The 15,517-nt window shown below is 44.7% G+C and overlaps 1 protein-coding gene and 1 long non-coding RNA gene across 4 annotated transcripts in view; both read left to right on the top strand.

Annotated features, from left to right (window-relative positions):
- LOC121538141 (semaphorin-3B) overlaps window positions 1–9,180 on the top strand; it is a 63,594-nt gene extending 54,414 nt beyond the window's left edge. For all 3 annotated transcript variants that reach the window (XM_041845933.2, XM_041845931.2, XM_041845932.2), the window contains exons 8-18: window positions 717–859; window positions 1,122–1,236; window positions 1,414–1,483; window positions 1,652–1,796; window positions 2,016–2,235; window positions 4,138–4,229; window positions 4,512–4,553; window positions 4,772–4,929; window positions 5,340–5,395; window positions 5,905–6,044; window positions 6,218–9,180. In XM_041845933.2, the coding sequence (XP_041701867.2) occupies window positions 717–859; window positions 1,122–1,236; window positions 1,414–1,483; window positions 1,652–1,796; window positions 2,016–2,235; window positions 4,138–4,229; window positions 4,512–4,553; window positions 4,772–4,929; window positions 5,340–5,395; window positions 5,905–6,044; window positions 6,218–6,721 (1,685 nt within the window). In that variant the 3' untranslated portion in view covers window positions 6,722–9,180. The remainder of the gene's footprint in view (window positions 1–716; window positions 860–1,121; window positions 1,237–1,413; window positions 1,484–1,651; window positions 1,797–2,015; window positions 2,236–4,137; window positions 4,230–4,511; window positions 4,554–4,771; window positions 4,930–5,339; window positions 5,396–5,904; window positions 6,045–6,217) is intronic.
- A 5,995-nt stretch (window positions 9,181–15,175) lies between these two features.
- Window positions 15,176–15,517, top strand: part of LOC121538144 — a 103,961-nt gene continuing 103,619 nt past the window's right edge. Inside the window, exon 1 of the long non-coding RNA XR_005995178.1 lies at window positions 15,176–15,271. This is a non-coding gene — a long non-coding RNA (uncharacterized LOC121538144). The remainder of the gene's footprint in view (window positions 15,272–15,517) is intronic.

The following is a 15,517-nucleotide window of genomic DNA, read 5'->3' as shown; positions in this document are numbered from 1 at the left end:
GTGTGGATGTTTTTCAGTGGCAGGGACTGGGAGACTAGTCAGGATCGAGGGAAAGTTGAACAGAGCAAAGTACAGAGAGATCCTTGATGAAAACCTGCTCCAGAGCACTCAGGACCTCAGACTGGGGTGAAGGTTCACCTTCCAACAAGACAACGACCCTAAGCACACAGCCAAGACAATGCAGGAATAGCTTCGGGACAAGTCTCTGAATGTCCTTGAGTGGCCCAGCCAGAGCCCGGACTTGAACCCGATCCAACATCTCTGGAGAGACCTGAAAGTAGCTGTGCAGCGATGCTCCCCATCCAACCGGACAGAGGTTGAGGGGATCTGCAGAGAAGAATGGGAGACACTCCCCAAATACAGTGTGCCAAGCTTGTAGCGTCATACCCAAGAAGACTTGAGGGTGTATTTGCTGCCAAAGGTGTTTCAACAAAGTACTGAGTAAAGGGTCTGAATACTTATCTAAATGCAATATTTCAGTGTTATATTTTTTATACATTTGCAAAAATGTATAAAAACCTGTTTTTGCCTTGTCATTATGGGGTATTGTGTGAAGATTGATGAGGGGAAAAAATGATTGAATCCATTTTAGAATAAGGCTGTAACAAAATGTGGAAAAATCAAGGGGTCTGAATACTTTCCGAATTCACTCTAGCATATATAATGCCTAATAAAACACTTAGTGCTATATCACTTGCTATTTCTTTCCCCTCTAGAGCCTAAGTTTGTGGGTTCGTTCTGGGTGCCAGAGAGTGAGAACCCAGACGATGATAAGATCTTCTTCTTCTTCCGGGAGACAGCGGTGGAGGCTCAGGGCCTGGGGAAGTCCACCTACTCCCGTATTGGACAGCTCTGCAGGGTGAGAACACCACTCACATTATACTGTCCCTGTGCTGTACCATAGCTTAAAGTGCATCATATTGTAACATAGCTAATACTATTACACACACTCGTAACCTTTTCCTTAGGCTCTGGCATACACATACAGTATGCTGTGTCAATGGCACTGTTTTGTACATAGAATTGTTTGATGTTTAAGTATGTACAGCAATTACATATTATTACGGGAATCTTTCCTTTATAACTTTGGTCTATAATGTTTATTTGGTTCGTTGTTGCAGAATGATATGGGTGGCCAGCGTAGTCTGGTCAACAAGTGGACCACCTTCTTGAAGACTCGTCTCATCTGTTCTGTGCCGGGCAGTGACGGCAGTGACACGTACTTTGACGAGCTCCGTAAGTAGCCGTTACAGTCCGAGTGCATTATCTGATCCTAGCTGTCACTCCAGGCTATACCTGAGCAAGAGATTCAACCAATGAAGAGTCATCTGAGCTAAATGGACAGAGACAGAGGTTATGTTTGTGTTTCTCTGACCTTTGACCTCTAACCTCTGACCGGTGTTCCTCCCACAGGGGATGTGTTCCTGCTGCAGACAAGGGACAGGAAGAACCCTCTGGTCTACACCATCTTCTCTACCTCCAGGTCAGAGTTCAAACTAGGGGATGGATTGAGTTATTGTTGTGCTCCTATGCTTGTGTGTGCATATGAGTGCAAGTGCTTGTGTGTGTTTGTGTGTTTGTGTTTCTGACTGTGTTTGTGTGTTTATTAGTAGGCTCTGTCTCTAACTGTGTGTCCCCTGCCTCCCAGCAGCAGTGTTTTCAAGGGATCAGCCGTGTGTATCTACACCATGAATGACATACGTAGGGCCTTCCTGGGGCCCTTCGCCCACAAAGAGGGGCCAAACTACCAATGGGTCCCTTTCCAGGGCAAAGTCCCCTACCCACGCCCTGGCATGGTACGTAGCCTACAGCAGTTCTGTAGGAATATACTGAATATAAAATTCTAACATCAGTAGTTTAGCTCATTAACTATACTAACAATCGCCATTGTGACAGCTCTGTTTGGCCGATGTTAAACCCTGGGGCTGAGCCCATGTGACCTGTCTTAACTCATAATAATCTTATAATAACCTCATAATAACCTCTCTGTACTGTTACTCTGTGTGACCCCTTAGTGCCCCAGCAAGACATTCGGCAGCTTTGAGTCCACCAAGGGTTTCCCTGACGACGTGATCCAGTTTGCGCGTCACCACCCTCTCATGTTTAACCCTGTGTACCCCCTGAACCGCCGGCCCATCTTCCTGAGGACCAACGTAGACTACAGCTTCACCCAGATCGCTGTGGACCGGGTGGGCGCCGCAGACGGGCAGTATGATGTCATGTTCATTGGCACAGGTAACCACTTACTCTTACAGGTAGCCCTTAATATTCATGCTTAGCCTGGTTCCAGATCTGTTTGTGCTCTTGCCAACTCCATTGCTGTCATTGTCCAGCCAAGCATTTGGCATGACAATTCCATAAGGAGTTGTCAAGAGAGCAGAAACAGACTGGCACCCAGGCTAATTTATGCCATCTACTGTCAACTGTAGACAGTATAAGGTTGCATTGTTTCCCACCACGTTACAGTCGTGGTCAAAGGTTTTGAGTATTGGTCTTCACAAGGTTTGCTGCTTCAGTGTTTTTAGATATTTCTGTCAGATGTTATTATGGTATACTGAAGTATAATTACAAGCATTCCATAAGTGTCAAAGGCTTTTATTGACAGTGACATTAAGTTTATCCAAAGAGTCAATATTTGCAGTGTTGACCCTTCTTTTTCAAGACCTCTGCAATCCGCACTGGCATGCTGTCAATTAACTTATGGGCCAAATCCTGACTGATGGCAGCCCATTCTTGCATAATCAATGCTTGGAGTTTGTCAGAATTTGTGGGTTTTTGTTTGTCCACCCGCCTCTTGAGGATTGACCACAAGTTCTCAATGGGATTAAGTTCTGGGGAGTTTCCTGGCCATGGACCCAAAATGTTGATGTTTTGTTCCCAGAGCCACTTAGTTATCACTTTTGCCTTATGGCAAGGTGCTCCATCATGCTGGAAAAGGCATTGTTTGTCACCAAACTGTTATTGGATGGTTGGGAGAAGTTGCTCTCGGAGGATGTGTTGGTACCATTCTTTATTCATGGCTGTGTTCTTAGGCAAAATTGTGAGTGAGCCCACTCCCTTGGCTGAGAAGTAACCCCACACATGAATGGTCTCAGGATGCTTTAGTGTTGGCATGACACAGGACTGATGGTAACGCTCACCTTGTCTTCTCCGGACAAGCTTTTTTCCAGATGCCCCAAACAATCGGAAAGAGGATTCATCAGAGAAAATGACTTTACCCCAGTCCTCAGCCGTCCAATCCCGGTACCTTTTGCAGAATATCAGTCTGTCCCTGATGTTTTTCCTGGAGAGAAGTGGCTTCTTTGCTGCCCTTCTTGACACCAGGCCATCCTCCAAAAGTCTTCGCCTCACTGTGCATGCAGATGCACTCACACCTGCCTGCTGCCATTCCTGAGCAAGCTCTGCAATGGTGGTGACCCGATCCCGCAGCTGAATCAACTTTAGGAGATGTTCCTGGCGCTTGCTGGACTTTCTTGGGCGCCCTGAAGCCTTCTTTACAACAATTGAACCTCTCTCCTTTAAGTTCTTGATGATCCGATAAATGGTTGATTTAGGTGCAATCTTACTAGCAGCAATATTCTTGCCTGTGAAGCCCTTTTTTTGCAAAGCAATGATGATGGCACATGTTTCCTTGCAGGTAACCATGGTTAACAGAGGAAGAACAATGATTTCAAGCACCACCCTCCTTTTAAAGCTTTCAGTCTGTTATTCTAACTCAATCAGCATGACAGAGTGATCTCCAGCCTCGTCAACACTCTCACCTGTGTTAACGAGAGAATCACTGACATGATGTCAGCTGGTCCTTTTGTGGCAGGGCTGAAATACAGTGGAAATGTTTTTGGGGGATTAAGTTAATTTTCATGGCAAAGAGGGACTTTGCAATTAATTGCAATTCATCTGATCACTCTTCATGACATTCTGGAGTATATGCAAATTGCCATCGTAAAAACTGAGGCAGCAGACTTTGTGAAAAATAATATTTGTGTCATTCTCAAAACTTTTGACCACGACTGTATACTCCTGACACTTGGTTTCTATGTGTTATACTAAATAGAATGTATAATATTGAGCAGCGTGTATATTGAATATGGATGGATTGTGGGATCCAGTCTGAAACTCTGTGTTGGTGTGTTGCAGACAAAGGGACGGTGCTGAAGGTGATCTCTGTACCTAAAGAGAGCTGGAACAACATGGAGGACCTGCTACTGGAGGAGCTAGAGGTGTTCAAGGTGAGGGGGTCCATCCATCATTCTGCTTGTATCAGAGGAGGCTGGTGGGAGGAGCTATAGGAGGACTCATTGTAATGAGTAAAAGGAACGCAGTCAAACGTGGTTTCCATGTGTTTGAAATTGTTCCATTTATTCCATTCCAGCCATTACAATGAGCCTGTCCTCCTATAACTCCTCCCACCAGCCTCCTCTGGCCTGTATATGTATTTTTAATGACACGCAAGTATACGTTTAAGTTTCTATTTAAGAGTGTGATACTTAACCATTTATTCTGCTCTACAGGATGCCTCATCCGTCATCAACATGCAGATATCCTCAAAGCGGGTAAGAGTCTCTTAAACCCTAAGGTATCATCTTAGGGGGTGGAGAGGTGCAGGGCAACAACTAGAAGCTAAAAGCGAGCATTAGAGGAGAGCTAAGATCAAATCTGAAAGATTGGCACCAGTGAATTATTAGCTCTCTAATACTATAATTCCAAGATGTTTAATATCAAGTAATTTGACTGCATGCCACTAACATTGCTCCTCTCTCTCTGTCCACAGCAACAGCTGTATGTGGGCTCAGACACGGGGCTGGCCCAGGTTCCTCTGCATCGCTGCAGTGTCTATGGGAAGGCCTGCGCTGAGTGCTGCCTGGCCAGAGACCCCTACTGCGCCTGGGACGGCACCTCCTGCACCCGCTACCTACCCAACACCAAACGGTAAACAAATATACAAACTCTAACTTAAAACCTAGCTTGCTACCTATCCAACACCAAATGGCAAACAAATATACAAACTCTAGCTTACAACCTAGCATGCTACCTACCCAACACCAAACAGTAAACAACCTCACATGCTATTTGCCAAACCATTGAACCGTAACCAACTTTATCCACTGCCTTTAAAACTGTAATCACCAAACCTGATCCACTATAACCAGCCAAATCTAAACACCCCAACCCTACTCATACAAACCCCAGCTGACTACACTCTTAGAAAGAAGGGGTCCAATAGGTTCTTTCAGCTCTCCCCATAGGATAACCCTTTTTGGTACCAGGTAGAACCCTAGTCATAATCCCAAGCGATCAGACAGACATATCAACACTTCGCTCTGTTCTTTTTTCTCCAGGCGTTTCCGTCGTCAGGACGTGAGGAATGGAGACCCCAACACCCTGTGTTCAGGAGGTAAGACTCTTTCACTCCGAACTCAGACTTACATAAATCATGCTGATATCAATGGGAGATTAGACCAACGTTTTAGTTACGCACTCTGATTTCAAATTAGGATTCGCCAAGGAGCTAACTCTCTCTCCCATGCTCCCACCCAGAGAGGGCAGGGTGAATAGTGTGATTCTGTGCCATAATCTCTCTTGGCCTGTATTAGACGAGTTACACAAATGGCATGACATGGTGATTTCACACAATTATGTCATATCATGTGCTCAGTGAGGGTGTTGTGCAAGATAGGGAAAGGTCATTGTGATTATCTCAGAGTTTGGATGGCGGCCTTTGTGAACATACAAGTGACAAGGGACAAACGGCACACACACACATTCACCATCACCCATGGTGATTTAGATACCACTTACACTACTTGGAATAATACGTTGTCAACCTCAAGACTGTAAAATACATGTAGAATTGTAATATCACATTAGCTCATGTTATTTGATGGTGTGTATTGCCCCCTGTAGACCACCACAAGCACCGCGTGGCAGAGAGGAGGCTGTTTGGGGTGGAAGGGAGCAGCACCTTCCTGGAGTGTATCCCCAAATCCCTGCAGGCCAGAGTGACCTGGACCTTCCAGAAACACCCCCACAACCCCAGGGAAGAGGTAAAAGGAAAAATGATAGTTAAGGGATATACAGTTGAGAGGTCATTCACAGTAACTATTTCCCCTCAATCATTTTTTCAACAGTATTCAAGTGGTTTTTGGTTCACATTGACTGTGTTTCAAGCTCTAACATTCAGCTGTGTGTGTTTCTGTCTGTGTGTGATGTCATCCAGCTGCGTCTGGATGACCGCGTGCTGCAGACAGAGCGGGGGCTGTTGGTGAGGAGGGTACTGAAGCGTGACGTGGGCCTCTACCAGTGCCACGCCATGGAGCACGGCTTCACCCAGACCCTACTGGGCATTACCCTGGAGGTAGTACCCTCCTCCTCCTCCCCCTCCCCGCCCGCTGACCCTCTCCTTCGATTGGACCCCCGTAGCGGAGGCGGCGGCCCACCTTCCACCAATCAGAAGCTGTGGTACCGGGACTTCATGCAGCTGGTGGACCACCCGAACCTCAGCACCGTGGATCAAATCTGCGAGCAGGTGTGGGCACGCAAGAGCGCCCAATTGGACAAGAGCTTCCCGTCTTCTCCCGACAAACAGGCCCCGCCCATCGGTCCCGTGATCCGGCCCCCTAACAAGAAGTGGAAGCATCTGCAGGACATCCGCAAGGGGAGGAACCGCCGAACCCACGATGGGAAACCCTTCCCACGAGCACCACGCAGCGCAGGGGAGTAATGACAGAGAGAGAGAGGAGAGGGAGAAGGAGAGAGACTGAGGGGGGAGAGAGAGAAGAGAGGGAAGAGAGGGAAGAGAGAGAAGAGAGGGAGGAGGAAAAGAGAGAGACAAAGACTGATAGAGACCAAGGACTTCTGGAGGGGGTCAACCACACACACAGCACCTCCTTCTTTGTGAATATTTATCTTCCGTCACCCCACTAGCTACTGCCCCATGATGCTTCACTCTGCCCTGACCCCTGACCCCCGATTACCACCACTTGCTTGTATCGCCCCTTATTATTCCCCCTGTCTTAATTCTATCTGCCCCAGCTCTCAATCCCTTTGGATGCACTCTCCTGGAGAACTTCTGATAGAGACCTCACAACTAGAGAATAGACTGAACAGACAGACAGAGTCCCCAAGTTAAAAGATGTCTCAGTGTGTGTCACTCAATCTCTCAACTGGAATACAACTGGCTTGTAACTGGAATATCAGAATGGAAAAAGACACACAAACACACATTTACAGCCCAAGATGACAATTACTTTGATGATGATACGGATTACAAATTGTGAGATGGACAAAAACAATGGATTCCACTTACCTCCAAACGCACATTGATCAGCGTAGATATAATCACATTTCACGTGTTTTTCACAGAGTGCATAATGTAGATGTGTGCTTTGTGGCAGATGTAGGCTTTTATATACTTTTTTGGTCCAAACCACTACAGATAGGAGAACGTACTACTGTCATTCCAGTGTATAGAGAGAGTTCTTACAGTGAGGTGAGATTCTGAAGCAGAGAGAGAGTGTACAGGATCAATACAATGGTTCCATTGTGATTTTATTTTACAAAATGGCTGACAAGGTAGAGGAAGTGGGCGATATTCTACCTGTATGTTTATGGGGTGACAAGAAATACGTTTTGTGTTTTATTTAGTCATTTATTTAAATGATCTGTGTGTATTTTCTGACTCTAATGACTTGTGTTGTGTGCTGACACATTTACATGGGGGAGCTGAGATGGTTCAAGTGACAGACTGCATAACATCAATGTGGAGGTGGCAAGACAATAGTGGGATTTGAAAACGACATCCCATCTTTGGGCTAAAAGCATGATATTTATGTGTGAAAAGAAAACATCTCGATTTTTATTCTAAATGGTACATACTTTGTTCTTTTAGGCTACACTGTTTGCCTAGGTAAATGATCAGTCGCTGTGTGTGTGTGTGTCTGTGTGTGTGTGTGTGTGTGTGTGTCTGTGTGCGCATGTGTGCGTGCGTAAATAAACGTCCCTCCTTCCCTGCTTCTTCTCTAGGCCCGTCTCTGTGTGTTAATTATACAGTATCTCTTTGCTGCCTTGAGTTCAGCAAAACCCATTTGTCCTGTATGTGTGTACTCATGTGAGTAGATCGCCACCTAGTTTCCTTTCTGTGTATAGGCTTGGTCCACTGACTTTCTGTGGTACGATTCAATATACATCATACATAGTATGTTGCTGACAAGTGGCTTTTTAAAATAAAACATGCTTTTACTTTTTCTCCTTTTACCAGTGAAGTCTATGAGAGCATTTAGATGTATGGAATCCTGTCTTTTATTTATAACTGCTTCATAAAGATGTAATTATTAACTCTTGAATGACTGAGGCCAATAAGTTAAGTGGGCTGTAGTTTTGTGCTCTTCAATTGCATGACCAAGGTTAGTGGCTAGGCAGTTGACAATGGAGACTTTGGCTGCGTATCTGAATGGCACCCTATTCCCTAGTGCAGTACTTTTGACTAGGGCCCACAGAGTGCCATTTGGGAGACACCCTTTGAGAAGAGAGAGTGACTTGAGAAAGCACAATGTTCAATATGATTATCCTATGTATTTATGTGCACAAATAAGCTAATATGTTATGGTGGATTTTTTTTATTTTCATGTAGAGACTTGGGGCTCTATTCAATCTATATCGCTGAAGCGTTACATATTGCGCGATATAAACTTAAAGGTCATTTCCAATTGAGATGACAAATGCAGTGTTTACTGTGAACACAGTCTCTGCTAACGCGGGAACATTGCCTTTAAATTGAAATCAAGCTGTAACGCTAAACTTCGGCGATACAGATCGAATAGAGCCCTTACAGTTGTACCATACACGTTCTGCAAAAACTATCATCATTCAAAAAAACATTCTGTAAATGTTGATCCAGTTGTCCAATTAGCATCATTGTTCTTCACGCTGCCCTCCAATCGCTGATCCTTTCTATTCCATGCTATGTGACGCACCCCAACTGTGTGTGTGTGTGTGTGCGTGTGTGTTTGGGGGAAAGGAGAGCTCTTTACATATTGGCTAAGGAGGAGAGGTAGTCTGTAGAAACAGTTCAAAGTTCAGAGGTCAAAGTTGACATGGTGCACTGTATTACTTCCAGAGTACTTTGTGGATTGTTGTGCCAGATTGTTTTTGATTAACACAATAAAGTGCCCAGTTACTTTACGTCTGAGTAGTTTATTGTCATATGACATAGCCTAACATCTACTGTTTTATACACTACTGCTGAGTATTACAGCACAACTATGGCCGTGTTCACACAGGCAGCCCATTTCTTATCTTTTTTTCACTAATCGTTTTTTTGACCAATCAGATCAGCGCTGAAAAGGAAATGATGTGAAAAGATCTAATGTGATTGGTCAAAAGACTAATTAGTGGAAAAAATATCAGAATTGGGCTGCCTGTGTGAACGCAGTCTATGGTTTTCAGGCTTGCTGCCTTATGTCAATGGCCAACAAGGGTGCAATTCCTACATCGTACACAGGGTGGCATCACTGTATTTACAGAGTGTTGGGGAAGCTACTCTGGAAATATAGTTTATCAAGCTACCAGGCCCGTTCGAGCGGATCACATTTGACAAGTCACCGCCTTTCAGGGTGTTGCATTATTGGGATAAAAACTGTCCGACTGCATGAACTTTACAAAAATCATGTGATCAAAGGTCATGAAGTTGACTGCAGTCGACTGCAAGTTTCTGCAGTTGCTCTTCACCAACTTTATCCTGCAGCCATAGCCAGCGTTGTGGGAGGCGTTATTGTCAAGCAATCATTCATTTTTTTTTGTTTGACTCACGCGGATGTGACCAAAGACATGACTGAAACAGGAACCAACTTTGCCGTGATTCATGTATACAGTGGATATATACAAATGTATGTGATGTTTGAGGCTCTCTCTTACTAATTGATTGTACAATGTACACACATATGATTTCAGTTTGTGAGTGTGTGATATAGGGGTTGGGGACATGTTTATTTCGACGTTATAATATATATATTTTTACAAACAATGGCAACACTGCCATGATCTGAGCCTGTTGGAAAACCACATTAGTTTCCGACTTTGAAAGTCGCAGATGCATGTTCCCAGACTTCACTCCTCGACTTACGTCTACAGTTCACACTTGGAAGAAGTTGAGCTACACTAAATCTACCCTTAAGAAAAATATAGTTTACTCAAGTTACTTTGAAAAAGTAGTTCACTACATCCAAACTACTTCATGATATATTATCATATCTAAATCTGAAATGACTACAAATTGCAAGAACAGATCACTCTGGAGTCAGAAGTTAACAGAATGTGTAATTTGGCCTATTAAACACAAACCTATGTTTCAAGTGAGAATTAGGCAGGTCTGATGTCGAAAAAGAAAGACAATTCTTGCCTACTTCACCACATTTAGCTACACCGCTACATGGCAAAAAAGTAATTAACTACTGAAAATACTTCCTTGGTTTGAATGTAGTTCGACTACCACCAAGCTACTGCAAAATGTAGTTAAATTACTAGTTGAACTATACGTAGTTCACTACTCCCAGAGAGGTTGACTGTTGGTTGACTGTACTGTGAGGAACTGTGAGTCCCTTTTCACTCTCCTCTCCCCATTATCTACAAACAAATATGTGCCTTCATGTCCCCCAACCCCTTACATCCCACCACTGCCCTTAACCTTTCATATCACTGGCTCCCTGACATTCTCCAGGAGGGGCTGCTGTGGGAAAGGGGGGTAGTGGAGCAGCCATCCAAACATTATGACTCACATTCATAGAAATATCTTAATGACCCTGCTGTCACCGCTGACCCCAACTTTTCCCAGCTTGGAATGTTCATGCCCATGCGACATACACTCACGCTCGCGCGCGCACACACATGCACGGACGTACACACACACATACATACACACACACACACACACACACACACACACACACACACACACACACACACACACACACACACACACACACACACACACACACACACACACACACACACACACACACACACACACACACACACACACACACACACACACACACACACACACACACACACACACACTGAATGCAGTTATAAACACACGTATTACTCAAACTGGAAACCCATTAGCCCCCCTCTGTTCCCCTTACTCTGCTTGTTAGTAGAACAGGGGTCAGTATGTATGTATGTACTCATGGGCTGGGGGGTCCATGGGGTCCTAGGACCAGCAGGCCTAATTGAGGACTCATTTCCGCAGCCTGTTTTACAGAGTTAAAGAGGGGCTTAGATTAACATGCAGGTGAGTACCTTATGCCCCCCTCCTGAGAACAATTATGGGGCACACTCAGGGGGGCACACAGTGCACCAGCGTGTAACAGGATAGCCCCCCAACATACGTCTTCTAGACTTTTTACAATTCTACCCCTTATTTGCCAAACTGGTTAAAATAGGACAGTAAGTGCTTGTTTCAGTGATCCTAAGAGAACGCTAACTACATAATGAAAGATCTTTCTTTTTATTTAACCTTTTTTTAACTAGGCAAGTCAATTAAGAACAAATTCTTATTGACAATGACGGCCTACCAAGAGGCAAAACACCTCCTGTGGGGATGGGGGCTGGGATTAAAAAATAAATGCAGGACAAAACACACCTCATGACAAAAGAGACACCACAACAACATGAAGAGAGACCTAAGAGAACAGCACAGCATGGCAGCAACACAACATGACAACACAACATGGTAGCAACACAACATGACAACAACACAACATGGTAGCAACACAACATGACAACAACACAACATGGTAGCAACACAACATGACAAAAACACAACATGGTAGCAACACAACATGGTAGCAACACAACATGGTAGCAACACAACATGACAAAAACACAACATGGTAGCAACACAACATGGTAGCAACACAACATGACAACAACACAACATGGTAGCAACACAACATGACAACAACACAACATGGTAGCAACGCAACATGGTAGCAACACAACATGGTAGCAACACAACATGAAAACACAACATGGCAGCAACACAACATGGCAGCAGCAAAAACATGGTAGCAGCACAAACATGGTACAACAGTACACGACGTGAAGCAGCCACAAGTAGAGGAGAAAAACCGGTCCAGTGTTTTTTTGCAGCTTGTTCCAGTCGCTAGCTGCAGCTAACTGAAAAGAGGAGCGACCCAGGGATGTGTGTGCTTTGGGGACCTTTAACAGAATGTGACTGGCAGAATGGGTGCTGTATGTTGAGGATGAGGGTTTCTCAGATAGAGGGGAGGGAGGCCTAAGAGGCATCAACCAGTGGGTCTTGCGCCGGATATACAGAGATGGCCAGTTTACAGAGGAGTATAGAGTGCAGTGATATGTCCTATAAGGAGCATTGGTGGCAAATCTGATGGCCAAATGGTAAAGAACATCTAGCCGCTCCAGAGCACCCTTACCTTGGTGACAGGCAGTGGCTGAGACAGCAGATGGTCTGACTTTAAACACTGCACTCTTTGAGAGAGGTATTTAGTAAACCAGGCCAAAGACCCCTCAGAGACACCAGTACTCCTTAGCCGACCCACAAGAATGGAATGGTCTACCATTTCTTACAGTCAAGGGCAGTGGTAACATAATTTAGGACCTTTAAGGTTGCAGTGACACATGCATAACCTGAGCAGAAACCAGATTGCATACCTGACAGAATACTATAGACATCAAAATAGCCAGTCAGTTGATTATTATTATTTTCCAAAACTTTTGATTAACAGGGCGAGATAGAAATTGGCCTGTAACAGTTAGGATCAGCTTGATCTCTCCCTTTAAATAAAGGACTCATCATTATGATGCCACTGTTGCGTCCACTTAGAGTATGGCACATGATTACAACCCTGGTGCTTTGGTAGGCAGAGAGGGAAGCTTTAGGCCCAGGCTCTGTGGGGCCTTCACTGGGCCATTGGAGAGTGGTCCAGGAGAGCCATCTCATCATATCAGCTCTTAGCTTCCTGGCCGGGCACATGATCCCCTCAATCACACAGGCATATGAGAGAGAGAGCAAGGAAGAGAGAGATAGAGAGAGAGGAAGAGAGAGAGAGAGAGAGAGAGAGAGAGAGAGAGTCATCTGGCAGAGAGACAGAGGGGACTGAGGCAAGTGACTTCTACACCCAGCTGTCATCCAAGACCCAGGAGAATCATGACATTTCTGTCTCTCACTCAATTATTTAATCACTGTGCTTCCCTGCCTGAGGAGAGGCCAAGTCTCTTCATTTACTATGTATTACTCACTGGTTTTCCATGACTTCTTAGTGTAGCTTACTTACTTAGCTTATTGTTTTTTTTTCATTACTCAAAGTGCCAATAAGTGGGAGTGGATGGGCTAGGAAATGTGCTGAGCTGGTTTACGTTGTATGTTGGGTGTAGGCATGTAAATGTGTGTTTCTGTGTGTATCTATATGTTTAAAGGTGCAGTCAGAATCAGTGACGTGCAGTCAGGGTAGGCAGGGTAGGCAGGGTAGGCAGTGCTTACGCTGTGATAATCGAATAAAAAAAGCTGTTATGAAAAACCAAATAAAAAATACGATTCTTGTGTTTTTTATGCTAAAATTCTCCACATTTGCTAAAACTGCATTAAATCCTCAGGACAGTCGCCACGGTATTCATGCCTTCCTTTCCAGCTATTCAAATCCATTCAAATCGTTGACATGCGCAGCTGTTCTTGACTCCAGTCACTGTTAATGGACTGGGTCAGCATAGGCGTCGCCCCTTTGCCTAGCTTGAAGTAGCTTAATTCGTTGCATTGAGCCGATTTCATATATCACAAAAACAACCTGACAAATGGACACTATACTGCACCTGAAAATGTTTCCAAGTTGGAATAATGTAACGCGTTGTTTGGAGGGATCGAAGAGTGGAAAGTCAACTATATATACAGGAGGTCTTTATTCATGACAGGCAACCACCATCTCCCTCACTGCTAACTGTCGGGTGAACAGTGGTCGTTCTACCTTTCTGAAATGTCATTACCAATTAATACTTTTTACCCAGATTTGGACATTTACTTTTGGATGTAATGGGAATGGGGCTTCTTCTGCCACTCAATGCGGGCCAGAGCCTTGACTTCTACAAGATGGATCCGACTAACTACAGTAATTCTACTAGTGTGGCTGCAGGCGGGCGCACTCTCACGGGAGGATTCGGCTCTCAGACCGTCTGGATGCCCTAATGGATGAAACTGCCTACCTGTGTGCTGTGTGGGAGAACTGTGCTACCAGCTACTGTTTGTGTGTGACTTTTTGTGTCTGTGTGAAAATAGAACCAAAGGAGTCATTGGGGATGCGTCTCCCACACGACAGTGGGCCTGCGTTGTATGCAGAATTAAATAATGGACATGGGGTTCTGCTGTGACTTCTACAGCGCTGACACTGAGAGTTCACCCTGAAGGACAGACGAATTGTCAGTAGTTCCGATGTGGATGTGGTGGAGGAGTCAGGCGCAGGACACAGAGGATACGTCCAAAAATACTTTAATAGTCCAAAGAGCAACAAACAAAACACGACCTCGAAAACAGACGGAGGCGAGGCAATTACGCAAACACGCGTAAACAATAATCCCAAACATAGACAGAGTGCAGACACGCAGCTCTGCACGACAGGCAGAAAATAACAACACACAATCAGACTAATGCAAAACAAGGAACTTATAAGACAAGTAATCAACACACAAATGGACACAGGTGTAACAGACAGACAAAAGCAATCACACTACGAAACATAGAGCGGTGGCAGCTAGTACTTCGGGTGCCACCGCTGTTCCTGCTGACTCCATAGTTTGGGTGTGTTGTTCTGTCAGTAGTTCCGATGTGGATGTGGTGGAGGAGTCAGGCGCAGGACACAGAGGATACGTCCAAAAAGACTTTAATAGTCCAAAGAGCAACAAACAAAACACGACCTCGAAAACAGACGGAGGCAAGGCAATTACGCAAACACGCGTAAACAATAATCCCCAAACATAGACAGAGTGCAGACACGCAGCTCTGCACGACAGGCAGAAAATAACAACACACAATCAGACTAATGCAAAACAAGGAACTTATAAGACAAGTAATCAACACACAAATGGACACAGGTGTAACAGACAGACAAAAGCAATCACACTACAAAACATAGAGCGGTGGCAGCTAGTACTCCGGGGACGGCGAACGCCGAAGCCTGCCCGAACCAGGAGGAGGAGCAGTCTCGGCAGAATCCGTGACACGAATGGACTTAATTTACAAGTAAAGGTAAGCCTAAATGCATTTCCTTGAACAGTGTGCTGGTTATGCTACTGTTGAATGAACATGAGAATAGAGAACATCCCTTTGATGCATTTGATATATCAAGCTAGATTTTTGTTTTGGAACTTTTTTGATGTTTGGAACTGCATGTTTCAGTAATTTCGATTGTTGATATGGACATTTCATAAGAACCTTATTAATTATGCAGCCAGGTCGTTCAAGATTTACATCGAAATTGGATGTCTATCCATG

The sequence above is a fragment of the Coregonus clupeaformis genome, chromosome 24 (genome assembly GCF_020615455.1).
Source record: "Coregonus clupeaformis isolate EN_2021a chromosome 24, ASM2061545v1, whole genome shotgun sequence".
In the NCBI taxonomy this organism is placed as follows: Eukaryota; Metazoa; Chordata; class Actinopteri; order Salmoniformes; family Salmonidae; genus Coregonus; species Coregonus clupeaformis.
This window is presented reverse-complemented; position numbering and strand designations above follow the sequence as displayed.